Source organism: Orcinus orca, chromosome 14, assembly GCF_937001465.1.
Source record: "Orcinus orca chromosome 14, mOrcOrc1.1, whole genome shotgun sequence".
In the NCBI taxonomy this organism is placed as follows: domain Eukaryota; kingdom Metazoa; phylum Chordata; class Mammalia; order Artiodactyla; family Delphinidae; genus Orcinus; species Orcinus orca.
Window position 1 is genome coordinate 61,204,646 of NC_064572.1, and position 27,138 is coordinate 61,231,783.

General features: G+C 52.1%; 1 protein-coding gene across 1 annotated transcript; it reads right to left on the reverse strand.

The window, feature by feature from the left end:
* Positions 1-26,145, reverse strand: PYROXD2 (pyridine nucleotide-disulphide oxidoreductase domain 2). The gene is made up of 16 exons (XM_004268432.4): positions 25,706-26,145; positions 21,099-21,118; positions 18,588-18,681; positions 18,432-18,505; positions 13,058-13,213; positions 10,942-11,095; positions 9,100-9,161; positions 8,910-9,007; positions 6,270-6,411; positions 5,752-5,886; positions 4,431-4,503; positions 4,012-4,168; positions 3,519-3,673; positions 2,670-2,776; positions 1,024-1,144; positions 1-271 (listed from the first exon to the last, which is right to left on the reverse strand). The coding sequence occupies exons 1-16, from the start codon at positions 25,962-25,964 to the stop codon at positions 201-203; spliced, it is 1,878 nt and encodes a 625-aa protein (XP_004268480.2). The 5' UTR covers positions 25,965-26,145; the 3' UTR covers positions 1-200.
* Between the last annotated feature and the right edge of the window lie 993 nt (positions 26,146-27,138).

Consider the following 27,138-nt stretch of genomic DNA (forward strand, 5'->3'; position numbering starts at 1 on the left):
TAAAACAAAACCGGTTCATTCAAGAAGCCATAGATGCGAGGTTAACTGGGACCCAATGTAACTTGTACTGTTTTTTCTAGAATAGTGGCTTGAGCCTTGAGGACTTGCCTGCCTCAAGCAATATCCTGGGAAGCTGACCCAATGGAGACTTAACATCTCAAGGGTGAATTCATCTTCCTGGGTCAGAGTTGGTTTTGGGGTCACATGCTCCTGAGGTCCCTAAAGACCACGTGAGCTGCATTGCGTCCAGCGGCTCCCATGACACCTCCTCCTGGAAGGGAGTCTCCCATGAACCAAAGCCGTGCTCACCCCCCTCCCACCCTTCCGTCCCCCCATGGGACTTGCTGAGGCACCAGCCACAAAGCAGAGCAGGGACGCCTCAAGGGTGATGCTGGGGCTGTGGGTATCAGAACCACCTGGGATGATTCTTAAGACAGATCCTGGACTCCCCTGCATCAGGGCAGGAAGGGCCAGGTGCCTGGTCCAAGCAAGTGGCCCCCTCCCTCTGCCCCCCCAGCCTGAGAGCCAATGGGCCAGATGGCGAGACTCCCAGCACGTGAAACTAGAATGAGGGATTAAGGATTTGAGAGGAAGTCATGGAAGTATGGACCCCGTCTGGGGGGGCGGGGCCCACATAGCTCAGAGGAAGCATCTGTATGAGATGAGCTTCCGTGGGGTCAGTAGGCCTGGGAGGGGAGCAGGGAAGAATTTTAAAATTGAGAAACTGAACTTTGCCGATTCTTACTGGTCTCAAATACGGATGGGAATTTAGAGGCATGGGTCTTACACAACCCACCATGGGAACTTGGAGAGATGCCTCCACTGGGACGTATCCCCAGGCCTCGTGGGGAGGAGGTGAGCTAACCTGAGGGTTGTGGCCGGAGAATTCTCAACATGGGTGATGGCTTGATCTCCCGGGAGTTCCCCCCCTCTCACTTCCCCCCTTGTTTACCCTGCTCCCGTCTGCAAGCCTCTGCCAGCCCTCGATGCCTGCACAGGGTAGTGGGACCGAGGGTCACTCACCAGGATGGGCCCCACTTCCGCAGAGATACAGGCCCTGGAGAGGGCAGCGGTAGCTGGAGTGCAGGGGCACAGGGCGGGCAAAGTACAGCTGGTCCAGGGCCATGGCGCAGTGGAATATATTCTGCAGGAGGCAGGGCCACAGTCGTTAACATAGGAGTTTTACATTCTCCACTCCGCTCCCCTCCCCTGTTCTCCAAGGAAGGTTCCTCTCCTTCCAGGATGTTTTCTTGGGCTCTTGTGATGCAGAATGAGGAGGGGAAGAGAGAGAATAGGCACAAGTCCTAGGGCTGGGGGTGAAGTTTCCTAGAGGCATTTTTCAAGAAGGAAAAAGGGTAGGGAGCATCTTCAGAGGGTAAGGAAACTGAATGGGAAAGAAAAGGGAGATTTTAAGGATGTTGCTGTGGACTCTGAATCCCCCTCACTCTGTTTGAAAAATAGAGGAAGTTGATTTATTTTGACTCTGGTACATGTTTCTTTGGCCAAGACACCCAGCTGAGCTTGTGCCCTGGGGTTCCAAGGTCACAGTAAATGGCAGATGGATACTGGGCGCTGAGCGCGTTTCTGCTCCACTGGCCTGGGTCAGACCAGCCGAGGAGGGAGGAGGTGTGGGGAAGGGGGAAGGGCACTCCTGCGGGGCAGGTCTGGACAAAAAGACCAACATCTGCTGGACGTCCCCGTGGGGATGACCTTCACCTGCCCCATCAACGTGTCCCAAACTGAGCTCGTCTTCTTCCCTCGAGTCGAGTCGGCTCCTGTCCCGTCTTCCCTGCCTCTGTGGATGGCGTCACCTCCCCCTCCTTGGCCTTCAGGTGGACCCTTTACGTCCCCTCCACCTGCCCTCTGCACGCACATGTATCAAGACTTCTCAATCCACCTGCCCAAGCCTTCCGCCTCCACCCTTTCCCTTCCCTTCCCACTGCCTGGCCTCTCTCACTCTCTATCCGGCCCAGCGCTGTCCAGTAAAAATATAACGGGAGTCGCACATGTAATTTTAGATTTTCCAGTAGCCACGTTAACACTTAAAAGGAAACTGGTGAAATTAATGTTAATAATATATTTAATTTAACCCAATTAAATGATGTATTTAATTTAAGCCAATAGATCCAAAGTATTATCATTTCAACATGTGGTTGGTATTAAAATTATTGATGAGACATGCTACATTTTTCTGTACTTGGTCTTTGCAATCTGGGGTGCATTTTATACTCGAAGCACATCTCATTTTGGCCTGGCCACATGTAAGGGCTCAACAGCCACACGAAGCTAGTCACTGCTGTATTTGACCTGGCCTCCTGACCCATCCCCCTGCCTCCAGGCTCAGTGAGTTTTTGATAAGAGAAGTGTGAGCACATGCTGCCTGGGGGAGGGGTGGTCCCTCTGAAGAAAGGCAGATGGGAGGGGCTGACACGGACATCCAGGCAGAAGGGCCGCAGTCCTGGTGACCTGCTCAGCAGACGCTGCCTCTCCTCACTCCTCCTTCACTGCCTAAATCTGACGGTGTCTCTGTCCCCTCTCTGCTGTGGTCTCTGCCTCTCCTCTCTTCCTGCTGAAGGCTGGGTGTGGAGGGACAAGATAAAGCCACGTGGGCCTGCCAGGGAGTCGGGGTACAGGGAGAGTGTGACGAGAGACCCCAGTCCTGTACTCACCCCCCCAGGAAGCCCAAAGACTCTCTCCAAGTCAGGGGGTGTGAGGATGTCTCTGCCCACCACGGAGCCCTTGAAGCCGGGGGCGTAGGCCTCAATGCAATCACACACTAGGTGTCGAACACAGGGAAAAGAGATGGTGTTAGGAGAAAGAGGCATTACGATTGTACAGCTCGGCATATTTACTAAATTCATTCATATTTACTAAAAAGTGGTGCCTTGTCCCCAAGACCCATCTAAAATGGATATTTTTTCATATGCAAATTATACCTCAATAAGCAAAAAAACAAAAACAGTCCACAGGCAAATAAATAATTCATTACAGAGACCTATGGGTGTCAGGCTAGTAGAGCCTCCCACTCTTTCCCACCTTTTTACTCCAACCCTAAACACTTGTCTCCCCTTGAACATGCAAAAATTTCTTCACCTCATTGCTCTGCTCAAGTTATTTCTTTTGCTTGGAATGCACTTTGCTGCCTGGTCGACTCCTATTCATCCTTTAAAACCCAGCTCAAATGTCCCTTCCTTTGGAAAGCTCTCCTGTCTCTCTGGCTCACAGCTTCCTCCTTTGGTTCCCCCAGTCCGTTGTACTGTAAGACTGGTTTGTTAGTCTCCCCCGCAGGACCGTGAGCAACCTGAGGGCAGGAACGATGTCTTTTTGGCTTTCTTTGCTCAGGGCCTGACCCCAGCAGTTACTCACTGTGTTGATTTAGGTTTCCCTGGGTACTCCTCTCTCCCTGGCACAGAACTTGCAGGTGTTAATCCTGAATGGGGCAGTCAGGAGGAGAGGAGGCCATACGGGATGCTCGGCCAGCTGTCACTGTGAAGCCAGGGCGGTCTAGCCCTCCTTACCTCTGTCTGCATGAGCGTTTCTCTCCTGCTCGTCCCAGGCCTTGCCTGCAGCCAGTGTGTAGGGCGTGTACTGAGTGAAGAGGGAGATGACATGGCAGCCAGGGGGAGCCAACGTGGGGTCCAGCGAGGAAGGGATGCAGAGCTCAATCATAGGTCTGCGTGCGACATGGGGAGGAGAGAGGGAAGGGGCTGGGGAGCCACTCTGAGATGACGGGACAAAATGAAGGCCTGAGATGGGAGGATGCTGGGGCCAGGCCGATGATCTCTGCAAGGTCATGGTGGTGTTTGCCTGCACGGGCTCGGTGACCACCAGGACAGTCCAGACCATCAACGGGGAGCTCCCTCATCTCCAGGCCCCTGTCCCCGGCCAGACCGGCAGGCTCGGGGCTCTCTGGTCCCTCCCAGGCCAGGGTGGTGAATGAGCGTGGTCCCTGCCGTCCCACCACACCTCCTGTGCTCTAACCAGGGGCTCAAGTGTCTCCAGGGTCCCCACCTGTGGGAAGGCAGGCCATCCATGGCGTCTTCAAAAGCCTGATGGAGAAGGAGGGTATCCTCACAGTTCAGGTGGATTGAGCATTGGTGATGGGGCAGCGGCTGGCCCCTGGGAGCATTGGGGGCCGCCAGGAAGTCAGGCAGCCTGTCGACAGCCACTGAGGGACCAAAGAGGAGGGTCAGGGCCCAAAGGCCTGTGTCCTCAGCCCCCCAGGGTCCTCTATCTCTACCCATCACCTGCTCACCCACATGGTGGACTGGAAAGAAAAAGTATGAAAAAGTGTTTCACCTTCAAACTGGGGGGCAGGCTGTGGGGCAGGGGATAGAGGTGATGATGAAGGTCAGTCTTTCCCAGACATGGAGATTTCTCACTCAGATAACCTCAAGAGAAACAGCTCTACAATCTGGTGTGCCTCTTACCATTGATCTTGGTAACAGGCGACTGGGTGTCCAGCTGGGAGATTCTCTCCACGAACTCCTCAGGAAGCCACTCCTGAAAGAAGAAGGTTCTACCCTGGGGGTGGCCAAGGCCCCAAGGGGGCTGCTTTACTCCTTTGCTCAGACTGGCCCCTCAACCTGTACTGCTGGAGACCCTCTCTCTCCCTCAGAGCTCGGCCAAACCACTTCCTCTGTGAAGCCCTCCTGGACCCCTCCAGCTCTGCGCTAACCACTTCTTCATTTGCAGTCTGCCAGCGTCCTGGCTGTAAATGGCCCACACCAGTTCCTGCTACGGATATGGCCCGTGGGCTGCAGCGTCTTTCACCTCTGGTCTGTAAGCTCTTGGAAGTCTTGATGATCTCAAAATTGTCTCAAGATGCTTTTGAACTGATGTTTGCTGAATTTGATTAGTGGAATCACTCAGAAAAAGTGGTGCCTTGTCCCCAAGAATAATCCCCCAATCGCTGGGAGCTCCATGCTCATACACACATTATCATATCTTTGGGGGACAGGGAAGGTGTGATCAATTGCAAAAACTGCCCCAAGTCCCCAACCCTCCTTGTATGCACACCCCTTTTTATTGCCCTCCCACTGTGACTGAGCTTGGCCATGAGACAAAGCTAATGTTAGCAAATAGGATGCAAACAGAAGCACTTGCGTGACTGAGTTTGCTCAACTTTGCCTTTTGCCAGATCTGGACTATGTGCCTGGGGATGAGAGACACATGGAGCAGAGCTGAGTCATCCTGCACACTCTGACAGAGACCTCTCGATTAGCCACAACCATCAGCAGGGCCCACTAGTGACCCGCAGCTGCTGGAGGAGTGCATGAGTGAGCCCAGATCACTTGAACTCAGCCAGGATCAACTGATTTCTACCGCTCTGTGTGCTAAATCCGTATTTCTTGATATGCCCAGAAGCTGTGTGGTTGTTACGCAGCATTCATGGGGCAACAGATCACTGACACAAACAGTGGAATTAGAGCTGGTTAGAGGAGAGAAATCAGGACAGCAGGAAAGCTGTAGAAGTAACCCTGGGTTGAAAGTCAGACCTGAGTTCTAGCTCTGGCTCTGCCAATTGCTAACTGCCTGGCCTCGGTCACCTCACGTCCCCGGACCTTTCCCCTCACCTGTGAGGCTTCTTTGCTGTTTGCTCCCTGCCCGTTAGGTAAGGAGAGAAGACAGATTTCCCCACATCCGGAGAGACTTGGCACTCATATCTCCCACCCTGATGCAGCCCTGGTCCCCTTGATCCCTCCACATTCCAACCCCAGGCAGACATCTCACCTCCACCCCCAGCCTCACCTGTGGCGTCAGCTTCAGGAAGGTGATCTGCGGTGACGCGCTGGACAGCACCACTTTGCTCCTTACCTCCGAGCCGTCTTGCAGCACGACTCCTTGAACGCGCCCTCCACTGCTCACCTGCACCTTAGCCACTGTCTAAAGCCACGGGAAAGAGCCCCCAGGGTCCCCGGGCAGGGAAATGCAGGTGAGTCTGGGGGGATTTCCGCTGTCCAGGCTGCCCCTAGGCACTCGCAGCCTCATCAGCCCTGGCCCCGATTCTCTGCAGCTCCTGGTGAGGCGTTAGCCCACCCCTCCGATGCAAAGGCTCAGCCCAAATGTGGGCTAGTGGCTGTGAATTCAAATGGGGTAGGCAGAAGAACTGGGACCTGGTTCACAGCAGTACAGGCTGCAGAGCCCGAGCTCCTCGATCGTGAGCCAGGCCTTGTCCATCAGTAAAATGAGGGACCCTCCAAATCCGATACTTTGTTCTATTCTAAGATCCTTGCCAAAAATTGGGGCGGGGTAGAGGGGCTGTTCACCTTTTCAGTGAAGATACTTGCTCCGTGTGCGGTGGCTGAGCTCGCGATGGCGTCGGAGAGGGCACCCATGCCACCCTGGACGTAGCCCCAGGCCCCCCGCATCCCCTCCAGACCCCCCATCATGTGATGGAGTAACACATACCTGAGGACAGATCATCAGAATCAGTGGCTGGAGGTGGGGTTTAATCTCCTCAGAGTTCTAGGTGCAGAGAGTCCTTCCCCTCCTGTATCTTCAGCCCCTCCCTGCCCCCATCCAGCCCTGTCCGACTATCCTTTAAATGAGCTCGAGACTCTTGCAAGAGCCCTTCGCTTCCCATTCTGCATCCTCTCCCCCTGTAAACATCTGCGGGCAGAGCTTTGGTTCCAACAATGTGGCAGCAATGCCCAAACCTGCCTCTCCAGCTCTCTCCTGAGTGCCAGCCTGTATGCCCAGCTACCCACAGATATCTCCACTGGCATGGCTTTGGGCAGGCATCTTAAACCCATCCCCTTGTCCCCACTCCCCAGCCTGTTTCTCCATCCCAGTGAATGGCACCTTCAATTTCCAACAGAAAACTGCGTGTCAGTCTTGCCTCCTACTAGGCCCTCACCACCTACATCGTCGAGTGCCCCCCAAAGAACTTTCCAAGGCCCCACTCCCCGCTGCTTCCTCCCTGGTCCAGGCCATTCTCTTCTCTTTCTTAAGTTGCTGCAGTAACGTCCTCCTAATCGGACCCACTTCTCCCACTCGTTCTTCCCTGTAGACCTTTCTCCACGTAGAACCTGGAGCCCAGTCTCAAAACTCAGCTATGCTCCTGTCACTCAGCTCTTTTCAAGCCTTCACTGGCTTGTCGGTGCTCTGAGGACGATGGCCAGTCTCAAAACCGGCCTTCAGGGCTCCTGCCTGCTCGTCAGCCTCGTCCCTCCCTACACTCCCCCCACCCCCGCACTCCTGTTAAGCCAACTCTCAGTGCCTTGAATAGATCATACGATGCATGTGCAGCTCCTACGTTTGCACGTGCTGTTCCAGAGTCTAGAAGCCCCTTCCTCCCTCTTCTTTTATTTGGCTAGTTCCTCCTGTCCTTAGAGTCTCAGATGAAACATCTCTGTCTCATGGGGGGCTTCTCTGAGCCTGGACCACGTTGCCCCACCATCACAGTGCCCACAGCTCTCCATTCCACTCCTTGCTCTGTGTCTACCTCCCCCATTAGGATTTCAACCCCATTCACTACCGTGTCCCCGGACCTAGTCCCCAGGCAAGTGCTCCATCGATATTTATTGAAAGAATCAATGAAAAAACAAATGACTTAAAGGCCCATTTCACAAACTGGGCAGTAGCTAAGCCTCCTGAACACCCACAGAGAAAAGGACCAGAGGCCCCAGCTGGCAAATCCAAATTGGCTGGTTGATCTTGGCCAAGATGCTGCAACTGCTGCCAGCTCCCACTTCTCCATGGCCCTGGGGATTCGGGGCCGGCTCAGTGTGTGCCGGAAAAGCACTACCAAGCGCTCTTATCCCTCGAGAGACAGCTTCCAGCTGCATCTTCTGGTGCACTGGAAATGGCCCAAGACTTGGCAGCATCCTCTATCCCAACACACACACACACACACAACACACAACGCACACAAACAACACACACACACACAAAACACACACACAACACACACAAACAACACACACACACACAACACACACACACACACGCACACACAACACACAACGTGCACACACACACAACACACACACAAAACACAACACACACACAAACAACACACACGCACACAAAACACATACACACAACACACACACACGCACACAAACAACACACACGCACACAAAACACATACACACACACACGCACACAAAACATACACACACCACAACACACACACGCACACAAAACACACATACACAACACACAACGCACACAAACAACACACAAAACACACACACAACACACACACACAACACACAACACACACACACACACACACCACACACGCACCCCTCCATTCCTGCTCCTACAGGGGCTCATTAAATCATACCACAGCTACACACTTCACTGTGTCTGACTGCCCCCTCTCGGATGAGGCTGTCAGCACACCTCCCGCTCACAAGGGGAAAGGCAGCTTCCCATCCACGTGAAGGTATCTGTGTGTGTGCGAGTCCTAGAAGCCAGGGAAAGGATCTGCGGGAGAGGGACAGGCAACGGGGATTTGTGGGAAGGGAAGAGATGATAGATAGGTAGGTAGGTAGATAGATAGGTAGGTAGACAGGTAGATAGGTAGGTAGACAGGTAGATAGATAGATGATAGGGAAGAAGATGCTCATGTTGAGATATCACAGGCAGCAGGACAGAGGTGTTTCTACTGAAGCAGTAGGGAGTAGTGGCTAAGAAGGAAGACCCAGGGTGGGGTTGGGGGCAGGTCAGACAACTTGGGCTAGAAATCAGCTCTGCCACTTACTAGCTGTGTGACTTTGGGAGGGATACTTCCCTTCTCTGAACCACGGCTCTCAGGTGTTGCTTTGAGGCTTAAATGAATCCTGTGTGAAGTGCTTCCTCCTGCCTGGCTCACTGGGTGAGCTCAGGGAACGGGAGTTAACGCTCTCGAGGGGGGATCGGCTCCACTGCTGCTGCCCCACCTCACCTGCCACACTCACCCACTCCCCGGAATGTAGGGACTCGTCATGGCTCCAATCACAGAATCCGTTGCTAGAGTAGCTTTTAGAGGCTCAGACTCAAACCACTGATCCAGCACCTGGGACGGCAAGACAGCCAGGAGAAGGGCTCACCTCGGGAGCAGAGGCCCCCTCACTGCAAGGTCCAGCCTGAGGCTGGGGAGCCCCTCACCTTGACAGCTGGAGCTGTGAGGACCTGGTAATACTGGGGCAGCTGGGCTCCCAGGATGCGACCTAAAGGAGGAGATCCATAAAATGTGAACTGAGACAGGCAAGAAAGGAACACTCTGATCCGTAATGTCTCTGCACCTGTTTCTTTACCTGTAAAATGGGAGTACAAAATATTCTGTACTCCTAAGAGCTATTGAGGATTAAACGAGGTATGTAGAGCATTTCATAGGCACTTAATACATTTTACCTGTTAGAATTATTTTGGGGCAATTTTTAATTTGTATCTTATTCCCCCACTTTGAGTTCTGTAAGGCCGTGCCCTGGGAGGCAGCAGCATGGCTAATCCATTCCTCTGATACTGATTCAAACGATCTCCGAGAGTAACTGGGCACTAGGACCTTGAAGGCAGAGGTCATGAACCCTAGGCATTGCAGCCCCAGTGCCCAGCTTGGTGCCTGGCACATAGCAGATGCTCAATAAATATTTACTACATGAATGTTTATTGTATGACTCTCCTTGGACTGGTAATCTGGGAGGCGATGTCTACTTCTGGCATCTGTGGTAGATTCTACTGGCTCTGACCCGTCACCCCTCCCCGTGTCCACACACTTTGCCATGTAGCTCTGCACTGCTTCCCTCCCTAGCTGAGTTGACCGCCCTGCCCCTTGATTCTGGACTCAAATGATTTGCTTGGCCAGTGGAATGTTTACTGATGGGATGCAGTCAGAGGCTTGAAACTGGCCTGCACATTGGGGCTTGCCCTCTGTGCTTCTGTCATTGACATAAGAAGGCCACTCCTGGACTAACCTGTGGCTTCCAAGAAGAGGATTAGAGACACCTGGGGCAGAGCTGCCCCAGCCACAGCCACATGCGTGAGACCAGACCAGATCAGCTCAGCCCAGCTGGGATCAGCTGAACCATGCAGACACTTGAGAAATAGATGTTTATTTTTATATGCCACTGGAATTTTGTAGTCTGTTATGCAGCAATTTTGTGACCACAGCTAACTGTTGCAGTATTTTTCTAGAATATAGAAGCTAAACTGATTTTTGTCCCCTAGAGGAGTGGTAGGAAATAATAGCAGGCTTGGTGAAACTTCCATTCTCATACCCACCGCAGACATCACTAATTCATCACAGACTTTTTTCTTGCTGAGCCCAATAATCTAGCATCCTTCTTGTATGGGGGCATCTTTTCAAACTCTCTTATTCCAGCCATGCCTATGGTGACGAACTCCGTGCAGGCTCTGGTCAGCTTCACACAGGGCAACCTGACAGCATCCCACCTCAGACCTGAAGATGTGCCTCTTCATTTCTTCCCTGGGGCTTCTCTGGCATCACGACAGGACACCTACGGGAACCCACTTGGCACCCATGGATGCACAACCCAGAAGTTAATGCCTCATGTGGGAGTTAATACCCCAGGGGGCAACCTCTGACCACTGGAGGACAGAACCCAATGAGTAAATGTTTCCCCTTTCTCCTCCTGGGCATGTCCTCATGTGCATTTCCTAAGGCTTCTCAGAGGGAAGGACCTCACCAGCCACAGTGGTGGCCAGCTCAGTAATGCACCCCGGTATCGACTCTCCCTCTTTCCCGTTTCTCCTCCTTTCCTTGGGATCCCCCTTCAAAATGAACTACTTGCACATAAGCCTTTGGCTCGGGCTCTATTTTGAGCACGCCATCCTAAACCTTTGCCACTTCAAGTGCTCCAGGTGGCCCCTATTAATTGATGGCAGTTGGCAGGCTGCCTTGGAGGTTCAGGCTCATGTCCAATTGTGGAGAAGATGGGCTCAATCACATGAAGGTGCTCATCATGCCCAGATGCCTGCCCTTGGACTTACCCGCCTGCAACAGGGGCTTGAGGGTGGAGAGCGACTTGAGCCTCTGCAGCAGGGAGCCCCGCTGGAAGGCCTCCATGTCCACCGGGGCTGCGTCCAGCAGAGGGCCAATGGCTAACGCCAAGCGATTCATGAAGGCCTCATATTTGGGAAAGGCCTGGAACAGAGCTCCAAGTCAAGGCCCCATTGCCTAGAACCCCATAAAGACGCTGTCCCCATGCTTGGCCCTCCAGCTGCCCCATGTGGCCTGCTGCCCCCCAGCTGAGGCTCAATTCCTCAGGCCTCACGCCCAGTGTGGCTCAGCCTGGCTGTGCTGAGTTACCCCCAGTTCTAGGTCTGTGTGCTGATGTCAACACTAGGTGAGGTCAGAGAGAGCCTGGGTAGTAGGAGGGTCACCATGTAGTGGCAGGGACAAGGGGGTTGATGTAGGCCAAGACCAGTCGTCAGCCACGGAATCCTCAAGTATCCTAGGAAGTGGTCTCTGTGATAAACCAAAAACCACTGAAAAGTTTCTCCTCTCTGTCCTGTCTTTCTATATCTTACTGATAAAAGTAAGATCTCTCTGCCTGTATTCCAGCATGCTGACTGCTCCTTCCTGGGCTGCAAATCTCCCGCATCCTCTTGTCATCAGCAGGGGCAGAAGCTTGCATCCCTTCACCCCACAACCTCCCGCAACAGAATCCACTTCGACAGCCTGGTTATGACCCCCACACCCCCTTCCCTGGATGGGCGACAGGAGCAAGGATGGGCACCCGTGGTACCCGAGGCCCTATCTTAATTCTCAGCTGAGAGCTTTTAATTTTTGGTTCATCTAGACTCATGGATATACCCATGGAACTTTAACGACTCTTACATAAAGAAAAGCTCTGTGTTGAAGTACATTGGAGAATCTTGATTAAAATGAAAGTAAACGGCTTTCTCTGCAGCGGGTCTTTAATGTGACAACGTGCAAAGACAAAACCAGAATTCAGCTCCTTACTTTCCACCGTGGGATGTGGCCTCTGCCTCCTGCTCCTGTGGTCACCAGCACACAGGGCCCCGACCACACACGGCCAAGGCCACTGCTCTCTAGGCCCAGGGAACTGGCCTTGTCCTGAATCCTCTCTAGTGCATCTGAGACGAGCAGGGCTTGGAGCAGAGGGTGTAGGCAGCGGACCCCAACTCACTGTGCAAAAGAATCACTTGAAAAGCACTTTTTTTTGGTTGACTTGATCATCAGCCAGTGTTTGGAAACCACTGGCTGAAGAGAGATGCTGTGTCTGTGGTTTTCTTGGTTTTACCCAATACTAGATTAACACAACAAAAAGCAACACACACGGATTGGTTAACCCAGGTTCTTCTTATAAAAATGTTTCCACCAAGATATGAGCTAATGCTGTGCCTTCAACTGGTATCTAGGCTTGGTACAAAACACGGCCATTCAAAGAATCGTTTTATGTCTGTAAAACCAATCACACCGGGCCCGTTACATTCAACGACTCATCTAGACAAAGCTACCCAGCCAATTCCTCACGGTGCAATCCTAGGAAAAGAAATGTGCTTTCTCCGTCAGATGTGTGTACTCCCTTCACCAGACCTGCTCACCATCATGGACACATTCTTGCCTTGGGCTGCCAGGGGACGATGCCAAAGTAAATGAATATTTATTACGATGCTCTTGTCCTAAATTCCTGATCCAGTGTGTTCTATCCTTAACTGTCTCTGATCTCCCCTTCTTCTTTCTGGCCTTCATGTGCTTTAATATTGATGACCACCTGGAATTCTGTCTGAAAGCAGGAGAGCTAGAAAGCACTTAGAGCATAAGGACGTATCAGTGGACTCCCTTTTGAAATTCAGGCGGAGGCCACCTGAACAGTGGCCTCATGCTGAACACACACAGGTTTGAGGGTCTCCAGTGTTCACTGGTCTTAACCAACTGTCCTCCGCCCCTTCTCTTTGCAGTGCCCAAGATCAAAGGCTGGCACAGACTGGAGACTTCCTAGGGCGGATGAAGTGGCCTGTCCACACCCTTGTGGCCTTTGACAACCTGCTGTAGGACAACTCCAACCAAGCCCATTTTTTTCCAAGAGCGGCCACCAGGCTGAGATGGAGGAGATCAGTCTCTGGTCACCTTCCCTACCTGGGCATCCTTCCGTGAGAACTGGGCGATCTGCTTCTGGTTTTCTGCCATGTCTGTGCCCAGCAGAAGGGACCTGGGCACCTTGCCGGCTGTGCCCTCTTCCAGCATAGGTGTGAATGAGTGGGGGTTTCGAAGATGAAGCCTCAGCCCGTGTTTCTGCAGAACATAGACAGCACAGGTAACATTTGAGGGGATCTGCCCATGACCCTTCTCTGACTGTGTTTGTGTGACCACTTAGGTACCTGCATGCAGGTTCCCAAGGTCTGTGGTCCTGGTTCCTAATTTTGATACAAATGTATAAAAAGCCCTCTTGCCCAGGCACCCTATGGCAGACCATACCATACCACGCCACGCTACCCAGTGCCAGGGACTGTACTAGCGTTTACAATGGTTACATCACAACAGCTCTGTAAGTATATCATCCTCATTGTACAAATGCCACAGCAGAGGCTCAGAGAAGTGAAATAACTTGTCCAAGGTCACATGGGGAGGCGGATCCTGGTTTCAAAACCACACCCCTGTGACTCCAAAGCTCTGGCTCTCAGTGTTAGTCTTTAAATGCCCCCATCTCAGAAATAATAACTAAAACTGAGAAAGACGCAATAAAGCCACGGTCATGTGAAAACCCATATTTACAAGGTGGATAAATCGTTCACATCAGAAACAACTTATTTACTTTGCAGACTCATTTACTCCAGGGTCACTTTAAATGGAAGTTCCCTTGATGCATTGAGAATATGATTTGATTTACAAATATTTGACTAGCACACAGAACTTTCCAAGAGTACATTTACTTCTTCAAAGAAGGTGGAGATAAAACAAAAAGGGCCTGTGCTGCCTCCACCAATAAGACTTCCTGCTCCCGCTGGAGACTTCTTTCTTCTTAAACCACTTTATTGAAGTATAATCGACGTACAAAGAGCTGTACGTATTTAATGTGCAACTTGACGAACTTGGCGTTTAGGGACTTCTTCCCCCAGATACTTGGTCTGCTCCCTCACCTCTTTGAGGTCTTTGCTCAAATGTCACCTGAGTAGCAATCTCCCCACCCCCATCCCCTGCCCCCGAAATGAGATCTGTGAGCAGAAGTTTTAGGAAAACATGAGGAAACCAAAAGAGATTTTTCCAATAATTACAGCAGAAGTTTCCCCAAACCACGGGTGTTCCAGATGGCAGGGTCTCCACGGTTGAGGGTTCTGTGGAGGTGAGTCTGAGCGTTGGTAGGGGCAGGCTGGGAGACCCGCAGGATCCTTTCTAACACTAAGATGGGGAATGCCTTTGATTCCAAACTGGAGGAACTTCCAGCTTGGTTCCTCCTGATACAGTGAACTCTTTCCCACCCAGGTGGCGTCCCTAGTTCCTCTGTGTCTCTCACCCTTGGCATCACATCCATCACCAAGTCTCACAGCTCAGCCTCCAGACCTGGTCCACATGTCCCCGCCCTGACTCAGCCTGAGCCACCACCCTGCGACCATGGCTGCTTCCACCACAATCCACACCATCCAGCAGGTGGTGTGACCTTTCATAAAGTCATAAATCCCATCACTCCACTTGTCGATTTAACACCTCTGCTGCCCCCGGAGCTCAGGATAAAGCACAGGCCCTTGCTTACAGCGCGCGAGGCCCGTCTCCTCTGGCCCCTGGCCCTCTCTCACACCACCTGCTGCCTCTCGGCCGGGCACTGTCTGCTCCGGCCACATGATCTTCCCTCCCCTTGGGCCTGTCCACCTTCACTTCCCTCTGACTGCAACGCTTTCTGCTCAGATGTTCACAGGGCTGGTGACTTCTTGGCATTTGAATGCTAGCTCAAACGTCACCCCTTCAGGAGGTTTTCCTGGTCACCAGTCCAGGCTGGGCCTCCAGTTCCTGTCACATTACTTTATTTTCCTTTCTTTAGGTGGCACTTACCTCTCCCTGAAGTCCTCTCACTAAGAGCAGAAGCCTTGCCCCCTTCCCTCGCCGCTGTCTCCCCACATGCCTCTCCCAGGGCCTGGCACAGGGCAAGTGCTCAGAAGCATTTGCTGAATGAATGAATCAATAACCTCCCCTCACGGAAAAAGGGACCCAAGAGGATCCCAAGGGTTGTTTCAAGTCTCAATAATTGAACAGGATTAATGTATTTATCTGATTCCAGGACTTTCTCTCATAAAGGGAGCCGTTGTTATTCTTGATGGTTTTGATGATGTGGTGTCAGAATAAGAAGGGGCTGTTAAACCACCGTTATATTATCCCCATTAGATTTGCTCAGATCACGCAGTTTCCCTCTTGTAAAAAACAAAACGCTTCTGATTTACCCATGGGATTTCTCAGCATGTACAGCTGTCCTGGCTGGAAACTGCCGGGAAGGGACAAGCCGTGCATTAGGGAGCAGAGAAATGGGAGAGTTAAGGGGTGTGGTTCTCAGAGTTGTGCTCTGGGGTCCTCCTGCTTCAGAATCATTGGCTCCTGGACCCACCACAGTCCCACAGGATCACCCTTCGTTCCTCTGAGCAAGAACCACTTTCCCACCAGGTACCCAGATTGTTCTCAGGGACCTGAGAGTTTGAGAGCCCTGCCTTAGAGAGATTTCCGAGGAAAGCAGGAGCAAAGGGATGGGGTTGGGAGCCAGAAGGTGAGTGCAGGTGGGAGGGAGGACAAGGGGGTGCCACTTGAATGAGGTCAAGGCTGGTCCAGGGAGAGCTGGGGAAGGCAGCTGCTGGCTGATACAGGATGAAAGACACCACCTCCCCTCTGCCACATACACCCAGGGCAAAAGCTCTGCCCTCCTTGTCTGGATCCCACGACTCACTGTGGGGCCACTGTAAAAGCAAGCTTACTATCCAGGTGGATAGAACTGCGAGATGATCTCATCGACAGCTGGGGAAACTGAGACTTGGAAAACAGGCCCAGTGAGGCCTCAAGCAGGTTGGCGGAGTCATCCTCTGGCTCAAGTAGAGCTCAGTCTAATCGGGCACAGGCCCACAGTGGGAAGGTCTGAGAGGAAGTAGCAGGCCACAGGTCCTTCTGGAGCCTCAGTTTTCTCAACTGACGAATGGGCATAATATTGGGTTTGGCCAAAAAGTCCGCTCGGGTTTTTCTGTAACATGGAAAAATCGAATGAACTTTCTGGCCAACCCAGTAATACTAGCTGACAGTTGTCGAGCACTGACCATGCCCCAGGCACTGTACTAATGATTAGCGAACACCAACCACTACAATAGCCTTATGAGGCAAGTACTATTACATCTCCATCTTACAGATGAGGAAGATGAGGCACCACCAGGCCAAGTCATACAGCTGGTAACAGCAGAGCAGGGATTCAAAACCGACCAGTTAGGTTCCAAAGTCTGCAGTCTCAGTCCCGTGCTCTACCGAGGCCAGAGCTGCTGGAAGAGCTTATGTCTGTGACCTGGCCCACTGTCATCGGCAAAGTGCCTGGAGATGCACGAGGCTGAGCTGGGTGGCTATCAAGGTGCCCATGGCGGCGGCACCGCACAGAACGAGGAGGAGTCAGTTAGACCTGGCTCAAGTTCTTGGTCACTTCCTAGTGTGCGAACTTAACCCCCCTGAATCTCAGTTCCCTCATCATAAAATGGGGACACTACCTGCTCGCGTCTCACAGACGAGGACAAATTGACAGAGCATGAAAGCTCGTAGCCCACGATGTGACACTGGTAAAATAACTGCTCTTTATTATTGTTTTGGAAACAGAATATTCCCAGAAAGAGGAGCAGTTGCCCTCCTATAGGTATCTTCTGAGTTGTCAACGTCCTGTTAAAATAAGGCACCCCGCACTCCAGATGGGATTAGTTCCGTGCATCACGCAGCAGGACTGCTTCCCACCTTGATCTGAGCACCATTCTCCTATTAATGCAGCCCAAGATCAGAGATCAAAGGATATGCTCAATTCACTTGGGAGCTGCTAGTTAAAGGAACCCTATGAGAATACCATTTTCAAATGAGTAACTTTTTTTAAAAAATAAAGAGAATGGACTTCCCTGGTGGCGCAGTGGTTAAGAATCCGCCTGCCAATGCAGGGAACATGGGTTTGAGCCCTGGTCCGGGAAGATCCCACATGCCGCAGGGCAACTAAGCCCGTGTGCCACAACTATTGAGCCTGTGCTCTAGAGCCCTTGAGCCACAACTACTGAAGCCCGCGTGCCTAGAGCCCGTGCTCCGCAACAAGAGAAGCCACTGCAATGAGAAGCCTGCGCACCGCAACAAAGAGTAGCCCCCGCTCACCTCAACCAGAGAAAGCTCGCTCGCAGCAACGAAAACCCAATGCAGCCAAAAAAATAAATTAAAAGAAATCCCAGGAAATTATTTTAAAAAGAAAAAATAAATAAAGAGAATAATTATGTGAAAATTTCTGTTCTGTGATCCTCAGCTTTCATAAGTTAGATTTTTAAAAGGAGGGTCTACCCCCACCCCTCCCCTCACACTTGCCACTCTGCATAATTGGTGTGTCAGAAAATTGCCTTCACCTATAGTCTGGTTTGGACTGAAGTCCACAGACCCATTCCCAGGCCTTGGCAGGGTTTCATCCAGTCCTGGCTGGTGACAGGTGTGTGCTCTCTCTCTGTGTCTCTCTTAGGGGCACAAAGAATAATTTATTTAATGGGTGTCAGCGGATCAATGTCTTATTAATTTACAATTTAGGGCAAAGCTGGTGCTGAAGTACCGTCAGCGTCGTATACAGATGGCGCAGGCGACCTTTCTCCAAGTGGTGGGCGACAGAGGCGCCAAGCAGGTAAGCTAAGTGGGCTCCTGGAATGCATGACCAAGTTTGTCAAAGAGGCAGTGAGGGGGTGAAGGAATCTGAAGGGGCGGGGGACAAGACTGTGGACCAAGGTGAGGCTATGAGGAGTCGACAGAGGCAGACTGTGAGTTCTCAGGATGCCCTCAAAATGGCCCAGGAGCCCAGAGAGGTGAAAGTCCCCGAGTCCGACTTCCTGCTCAAGCTGCCGAGGACGGTGACAGGCTCTCATGTGTAATGAGGGCAGAAATCAGCTCAGGTCCTAAGGCAGCTTTGCAAACTCAGATGCCCAAGGGTCCTAGCAGGTTTCCTATGGGGGCTGGACAGACCCCAGGAAGTGATGTGACAAAGCAGAGCCGGGACCGAATCCACGTAGAGGGCCAGCCGGTGCAGCACGTAGGAACATGGGCCTGATGTTGACAAAGCTTGTTCTTCGAGAGCTTTGATTGTGTATGAAATTTCCTGATCTTTAAGACACTGGGTGGGCCAGACAAAGCCCATTTGTGGGCAGGCACTACGGAGACCATGGGAGATAGACACACCCTCGGAGGGAAGAATAGCAACTGCCCACTTCCCCAGCCCCCAAGCCACGGAGCAGGTGGACACACACACACACACACACACACACATATGCTCTACCTTCAGCTCCAGGTCGGTGTAAATCTGCGGTCGTAGCAGGCTGAGGAGGTAGGATGCTCGGGAGAACTTAAACCCTGAAAATGAATTGGATGAAGACAGTAACCAGGGGTCACCAATGGTCACCCCCCATGCCCCTCACCCACCTCTTTGGCTCACCTGGGATTATTTCCTCTGTGACAGCTGCACCCCCGATCACGTGGCGTCTCTCGAAGACTGCCGTGTTCACCCCCAGTCTCTGCAGGTATGCCGCCTGGGGCGGGGCACACAGGGCCCTCCCTTTACCCCTGGGGGCTGACCCGCACTCCCAGGGTCCTCACCACAGGGCTGGCTCAAGCTGTCCCTGCCTCTGAGATGCCCTTCCCCCTGCCACCCGTGAATGTTCACCCCCCCCCGAGATGTTCTCTAAGACCTGACATGATTGGTCCTGCCCCTCCACTTCCCAGCCGGAGGTGACCTTCCCTCCTGCAGGGTCCAGTGCCTCTGTGAACTCTTCATCTCCTGGGGAGGTGGGGTGGCAAGCCTCGCTCTCCTCACTGGCCTGAGGCAGGCAGCATGGTGAGCTTGCCTTATGAGTGCTGAGCCAGACCACCCAGGTTCCATTCCTCTTTCTCTTTTCTGCTGGGGCGGCCTCAGTACCTAATCCATCCAGCCTCAGTTTCCTCATGTGCAAAAATGGGGCTGATGATAATAACACCCACTTTGACTGCTTCACGGGGTCACTGTGAGAATTCTCTGAGCTGGTCCCTAGAAGGGGCTTACACAGGGTCCCTGGCACATGGGACGTGTTCAATCAGTGAAGCCATGATTATAGCACAGCCTTATTTTGGGGAACAAATGATGCGGGGGGGGGGGGATTAACTTTTCTCTAGCACTTAGTGGAAAATCAATAAATATTTGTTGAACTGAACTAGTCCTGAGTCTACAGACCTAAAATGCTGGTCCTCACACCACTGCAGCTACCACCCCCAAGGTGACCACAGGGATGCTGTAGCTCTGAAGGCAGACTTTTTGAAAAGTTCGCTTGGCTACTACAATGTGCCAGACACCGTGCGAGCATCATCTCGTATAATCCACCCTAGAGGTAGGCACCGTGATTCTCCCCATTTCACGGAGAAGGAAACCGAGGCTCAGTGAGGCTAATAGCTCAGGATCACAGAACAGGTGAGTAGAGGTGTCAGGAACTGAACCCGGGCGGTCTGGACCCAGAATCTACACTCCTGACACATCCTAACGAGAAAGGAGAAAAGAGCAGCCCAACATGACATTCAGAAGGTGGCCTGGCCCTCAGAGGTAAGCCCTGTTTCTCCCACTAGACGTGAACAATCTCATAACGATGACCGCAGACAGGGATAATCTAGACCACGACAAAATGGGACAGAGCAAGCCCACTTCACAATTGTGTCTAAGCACAAACGAGACAGGGTCTACTGGGCCACCACAATACCATCTCTCTCGGCCACGATGAGTGATGCTACGTGTGCACAGTGACTGCTCTCCTCACCCTAGTCTCCCCTCCCCGCACACACGGTTACTGAGATGCCCGCTCACAGGGCTGCCCCCACTCTGACAGTGTCCAATCTAGAGCCGACCCCTACTTCCTTAGGCTCTCCCCAAATCAGTCAACCGAAGTGCGTGTCCTAGAGTTAAGTTCCTCCTATACCTCTTATCCTGGGACGCCCCATGCTGTCCCCATGCTCACCATTTGTGTAAGGCTTTATGAGCTGGGTCCTTGGGGCACATCATCTATTCCCTTCACCTCAATTCGGTGAGGGTGGGCATTTTAATTCTCATTTTACCATGGCTCAGAGAGACAAACTGACTCGCCTTAACCTTTGCAAATGGAAAGTGGCAGAGCTGGGGACAAACCCACGTTGGTATTAATACAAAATCAGTGTTTTAAATTACTGATCGGTTGAGTTAAATAATGTCCCCTGTGAAATGTTCAAGTAAAACTGCTGTGTCAGGGAAAGTCTTAAGATTGAACACAGGTCTCCTGGCTCTCCATGTTGCTGAGCCCCTGCATTGATATTCTAGAGCACGTTAGGCTTGTGGCCTGAAGCCCTGTAGCACACACTGTGGTCTCCTAGGGGTACATGGACTCTGGTCTGAGAAGCACAGCCTTAGGGTAACCCTGGCCTGGCTCAGCTTGGGACCCAGAAGCCACCTGTGCTGGGGCAGGACCCCGCTTCCTCTGCTAGGTCGGCTTCCTCGCTGTCTCCAGGGCGCACTTTGGACCGTGTATAGCTGCTGTGTTCCCCGGGTTGGTACCTGGCCTAAACCTAGCTGGGGAACATGGGGTCTGTACACAAGGACAGCCCACTATCTGGAGTCAAAGGCCCCCCAGCCCCAGTTACCTGACCCTGCAAGCTCCAACCTGCCTCCCAGGCTATGCCCATTACACACTTTCCCAGCTATTTATCACCTTGCTTTTAAAAGGTCATGGGGGAAACCTATGAGCATTAAGGAGAAGAGAACAAGGGAGCCCCTGATATCCTCCTTAGCAACTGCAGATGTCCATTCGAGCCAGCCGCTGGTCAGCACCAGGGCACGAGGACTAGCCGGCCTTTCCTTCTCCCCCTCGGCATTCATCCTGTGGCTTCCTTACACTTCTGCTGAGGGCCACACACCCAGGGACCAGTGAAGCGGGGCAGAGTGGGAGGGACTCACAGCCACCAGCCCGTTGTGTCCTGCAACGAGAAGGAGGAGGGGGGAGGAAAGCGACAGTGGTCAGTGGGCAGACAGACACATTCCTTGAGGAGTGTGGCCACCCACCCCTGTCCCCATGCCCATGAAGATCCTGGAGAAGTAGCAGAACTTGGGGGACCCCCTCAACTGTACCTCGATGTTGGAACAGCATCTAGCTCAATGCTGTAAGACACCAGTCTCTGGGGAGTCAGAAAACCCCGGTTCTTGCCCTGAACTGAAAAAAGTCCTGTCACCCTGGCTTGGCCAGTGGCTCATGCTGGAGTGGGGACAAGGAGAAATCCACAGTCATTAGTTGAAAATTATCCCACGAAGCCTCGCATTGCTGGGCTTCTGGCACTTGGGGACGAGTGGGTGACTGTCAGAGGGAGTGTGACAGTTGACTTAGCAGGGAAGAGAGGGAGGCGAGGCTGTACGATGATGCCAGACGTCCCTGGCTGGCATGGAATCACCAGCCGTCCGGGTGAGCGCTGGTCCTGTGGACAGTTGCTGCCAGGCATGGCTTGTTGTGCCCAAGCGTGGCTCACAACAGTGCCCCAGAAGGGGCGTCTTTGTCAATTCCCAGTGTTCCCCAAATAAAACAGGAACAGCTCAAAATGAATGAAACACACACGGCTTTGACGTGCGCTAGAGTAGCTCAGCGTGCTTCAGGGGTGCCAGCTGACTGGGCAGATTGGTCTACTATAGAGCTTCTTTCCAAAAATTTTAGGCAGGCTGCCCCTGGGGTAGGAGCCCTGAAACTGGGCTTGGGATCCGATGCTCCACACCAAGCCCAAGTGCAAGTGCCTCCAAGCTAGCAAGCTAGCACACCAAGCTAGCAAGTGCCTCTCCAGCCCTGAGAAGCTCCAGGATCACATGAGAACTCGAGTAAACACCGATTCCCCAACCCCTCCCCAGAAATCTACTCAGCAGGCTGGGGGCGTGGACCAGGATGTACTTCACAGAAGCTCCCTGGTCATTCTGATGCAGGTGGTCTCAGACCCACAGGCCGAGCACATGGGGCCCTGGGGGTGGGGCCTCCCCTTTCCTTAGTCTCAGAATAAAATGCAGCAGCTGGAGAAGTCCTCGATGGGCGGAGAACAGGCCCTGGTTGCTTTCAGGGAGGGGGGCCAGGCCTCCCCTGGGACACACGGCACATGCTTCTCTTTGGTGGTGGGAAGTCACTCTGAGTCTTCAAAGATGCCAGAAGGTAACTGTGTTCTCTGAGCGCCAACCTGAACCCAGCGTTGACTCTAATAAAAGGCTCGGCCATTAAACTGACAAACATCCACAAACAGGAGGCAGCAGTGACCCACATGATGGATTTCTCATGGCTGAGTTGGTTTTGTTTTACATTTTCCACATAGAGACCTGCCAGAATTTTCTAGGTCATTGAGCCAATTTATCAGCCATTAAAGGAATCTCTGAAACGGAGTTTTTTAAACCCCTTTGGCCGTGATCTGAGGAAGAAACGCATTTTACTCTGTGACCTGACACCCCCACACACGAATAAATGTATTCCACAGAAACAAAAGTTTCAGGAACTAATATTAAATCATCATGTGATAAGCATGTGATGATCTACTTGATTATATTTCATTTAAAAATGCTGATTGATATAGTACTATTTTTAATATGTTTTTGATAGTTTTCTTAAGAAAGTTTCAAAAATATGATGGAAGGGAATCATGAATGGATGGATTGCAAGCTGAAATTTGGAAAGCCCTGCTCTCAAATACATATGACAAATTAAAGGCAGACTGTCCTGGGCTCATCCTGGCTTCTGCTGTCTTCCTCACACGTAAAAACAGAGGGCCTGCCGGACCTGCAGTGTTGAAGGGAGGATAACCGGTAATGCACGTAAAGCACCTGTCCCTTAGCAGACAATAAAAGGTAGCTGCCTTTTAATCAGTGCTGATCATAAATCTTGGAAAACTAATAAAAGCTTCCAGGCAGCAAGGTCCAGTTCAGTCAACACATGTAAGCCCACAAATGCACAAACAGACCTCAAAGGGCAAAGGTCGAGGATCCAACAGCCCAAGCTCCTCTGTCCTCCCCCACTCCCCTACCCCCAGTCCTGGCTGAGCCTTCCTGCAGCTTCTGGTGACCTCTCCTTTCCCCCTGAAGGAGTCTTAAGCTGTGGGCTCGGGCTCAGCTCATCTCCAGGCCAGACTGCAGGGTTCCTTATGCAGCAGGCACGGGGGAGCTCTGGAGAGAAGCTGCTCTGAACGTGGGTTCTTGAATGTGTGGGCTGCAGATGCCCCCATGAGATCCATTCCAAGTGTTGGTTAGATGTGCTGTCTTCCTAGAATCCTAATCACCAGGTAGGGGGCCCAGGAACTGCATTTTAACAAGTTCCTTGGCTCATTCTTAGGCAAAGTTAGTCAAATGACTAAATCAGGGTCCTCTTTTAAGGTGGCTCCCAGTGTGGCTTCAGGGAGCAGAGATAATCTTTATCTTAGAAGATGCCACTGTGTTCCTCACTCAGGCTGGAAATGCCTTCAAACCAGCAATTAGAGAAGCAATGTCAAAGAAAAACTCAGGCCTGAGACTCACACTTGTGGCAATTCACCCAGGTGTCTATCTGGGGACCTACGATCAACCTCTCTGCCAAGAGACGGCAGGGCTGGGCTGTCACCAAGGGCAGGAAAGGTGGGAGGCACTTCCACTTCCTGAGCCCAGACAGTGGGGGCTGGAGCAGGAGTCCCCCAGCCCTGGAAGTCGGTGAGATAGTTGTCAAACGCAGCCCCTGGTAAAAAATTAAATTACATCAACTTACAATGAAATAATTATATTAAAAACCAAGGTAATAAATATTCAAAGCTTGTCACTTCCTAACTGTTTTACTTTGCTTTAACGGTTGGCTCTGCTTTCACAGTTATTTACCTCTATAGACCCACAGAGGGGCCACGCTACATGATGGTCCTTGGCTGCATTTCTCTCCCAAATCCACCTTTGGTGACATCACATTGGTAACTTTGAAAAAGGCCACAGTAGGAGTATTCACACTATGGAAATCTGCAAACATTACACACCAGGGCTTGAATTATTATGTTTTTGGTTGTTAGACTTAAGAAAGTGATGGAGAACCTGCTAATAAAGTAGATTAAACTTGTGTCTGTAGCTGTTACACTGTGAAATGTGCAAAAAATTGAGGAATTGTTCTTCCAGTGTTCGAAAAACATTATCTGATTGAGCAGTCATTCCCGTCGTTGAGGAAGGAGTGAAGTTCAGACATAAATCTTTGTTTCACTTTCTTTCTGCTGTTTAAATAAAAATATCAAACAACATTCTTTTCAGAACTATTTTCATTTGTCAAATTGCAACCACAGGTTGGTTACTGAGTTTGGCAGAAGTCACAGGTACTTGGTAAGAACAGATTGGCTACCTGGAATTTACAGTATTGTGTATATATATATATATATATTTTTTTTTTTTTTTTTGCGGTACGCGGGCCTCTCACTGCTGTGGCCTCTCCTGTTGCGGAGCGCAGGCTCAGTGGCCATGGTTCACGGGCCCAGCCGCTCCGCGGCATGTGGGATCTTCCCGGACTGGGGCACGAACCCGTGTCCCCTGCATCGGCAGGCGGACTCTCAACCACTGCGCCACCAGAGAAGCCCAGTATTGTATTTTTTATCTGCAAAACTGTGTGCTACACTTATTTTACTTCCGTATTTATAATAAACTTACGTATGGATATACATGCGCACATTTTCCCTGGAGAGGTGACTAGTAAACATTGGCCAGCACACGACTGCTCTTTGTAGGGGTAAAAATGAAGAAATGCCCAAACAGGGACACAGCTTTAAAGCTGTGTGATGAGCATGTCCTTCCAGGCCTGTCATGGTCGCTCTGTATAAACCCAGTTGGAAATAATGCCAGAAGCTGAAACTGGGGCTCTGTGTGAGTGTGAGTGGAAGGCCCGGAGGAAAGGCAGCCTGGTCCTGGCCCGCAGCCTCACACACTCGCAGTGGAATCAGGTGCCCTGCAGCCTGGGGCTCAGCAAAGCATAGCAGGGTCACTGCAGCAGGTCTCCCATGTGCCCAGGCAGGCAAGGCAACAGGGGCTGTCACCCTCTGTGCGTAGGCAGGAGAATCTCTGGGACTCATTTCTATTTTTTCCTAACTCCCCTTTATGGAGCAACTGCAGTGTCCTCGGGGGTGGGGTGTCTCAGTGGTCAGGTGGTGGTGACCAGAACTCAGGGCACTTGGGGCGGCTGGATTTCACACTTCTTGTCCCAGGGCTCTTTCCTTCCAAACCTTACGTACCATATGCTTTCCAAGAGTATGGTGGCAACTAGCTAATTTCACAGGAGATACGTGGAAACCCCTGAATTCACCTAGTCCTCCCTGGTCATTCTAGATGGGAAGACTCAAGCCCAGAGAGGGCAAGAATCTGCCCCAGGCCACACAGTGAGTCAACAGCAAAGCCAACCCCAGAACCCCGGCATCTGCTCGCAGACAGGTGGGCTTTCCACACCAGCACCTGCTCTCATCCCAACTCCTGGCCAGCTCGTGCCAGAGTAGAGGGACGCAAGGGCCTTCTGAGCAGGGCTGCCCTTCAGCCCCTCAGCTCCGGCCCAGCCACTTTACCTGCTCCTATTACCACTGCATCGTACTCCGGCTTCAGACGTCCCCTGGCGTCGGAGTGAGCTCGTCTCAAAGCGGGGTGGGGAGAGGCAGCCACGGCCCTGCAGAGCCCTCGGCCACATGCAGCCATTTCTGCCCGGGCTAGGCCAAGAATTTGCTTGCAAGCAGCTTTTCGTGCCTCTCCAGGCAGGGGGAGGAGCAGGGAGAAAGCAGGAAGAGAGGAGGAGCTGCAGCCCAGCTGCCGTACTTGGCCCTGGGCCATGACTAAACAGGGGAGGCTGAGCTGCCCACAGCCCAGCCTGACCCCGTCCACACCCAGCCGAGTCGCGGGAGGTCGCCTGTTAGCCAGGCAGAAGTCCTGCACCTCCAGGCCCCCAGAGAGTAACCACCGTGCTGCTAATTCTCTACGGCTCCTGTGTGCCAGGCCCTGTGCTGACCACGGTCGTGCAGCCCCTCGTGTAAGCCCCAGACGAGGGGCACTGAGGCTCGGAGAATGTGCGTGTGTGTGTGTGAGCGTGCTAATGAGTGTTCCAAAGGTCTGTCTCCTCCCCTGTGCTGTCCTGCTTCTGGTTAAGGAATTAAAGGTCCCGGATGAGTTGGGGGTGGGAATCCAAGTAAAGAGAGGGACTTGGGTCAGACTCTGCTCCAGTTTCCTGTCCCTCCGGCTTGTAGGGGGGTAACTGCTCTATGCCCACAGCAGGCTCAGGGACCCGCTGCCTGAAGGCCTCTGGGGCAGGCCCTCTGCACTGCCGACACCAGGGCCTCAGCAACACTGCGGCAGGGGGGGTGGGGGTGGGCATCTGCCCCTGGGGCCCCCAGAGAGCCACACGTCCTTGCTTAAACGCCATCCAAATGCTTAAACGCCATCCACTTCTCAGGCTGCCGCACAGCTGGAAAGGTCTGGGGGCCAGTTCAGTCCTCGTGATTTTGGGGGTTCGCCTTTTTCTTTTGAAGGCCTGAACATTTCTCTTCTGTGTTTTGGAACGTTTCCCATTTTCCAAGAATCCTCAAGGATTAAAGACCGCATCGTAAATATCTTTGGCTTAGTGCTTACTATCCTCTGGCCTGTCCTGAATTAGGACAGGGAGCCTCTTTCACTCCCTGCCCATTGGTTAGGACATTCCCCGTATAGGAAAAAGCACCCTAGGGGCTGGGAGTTTCTGTACTGCTCTGACATCTAGAAACCCGTTATTAGAAGTGCATCTCAAAATTAGAAGAGTATGTGGAAAGTCGCTTCTGGGTAAGAGGGACTTCTGGGGACACTTCTACCCTCGAATCAGACACCCCTCCACACGCCACGTAACGTTTACACCGTGTGTGTCTCTGCTAAAATCCGAGTCAGCATCTTCCCTCCAGTGTTATTTATAATATTGAAAAACTAGGGGGACTGGTTAAACTAGACGTGTCACAGCATGCAGCTGCTGAAAGTGAAGGGA

Bases quoted from the DNA above. Each gene is read 5' to 3' on its own strand.
- PYROXD2 (XM_004268432.4), bottom strand. From the start codon at position 25,964: ATGGCCCAGGGCCAAGTACGGCAGCTGGGCTGCAGCTCCTCCTCTCTT. The intron at 21,119-25,705 runs GTAAAGTGGCTG...TTCTCGTTGCAG, and splicing joins TGCAGTGGTAATAGGAGCAG to GACACAACGGGCTGGTGGCT. The intron at 1,145-2,669 runs GTGAGTACAGGA...TGCCTCCTGCAG, and splicing joins TCTTTGGGCTTCCTGGGGGG to AATATATTCCACTGCGCCAT.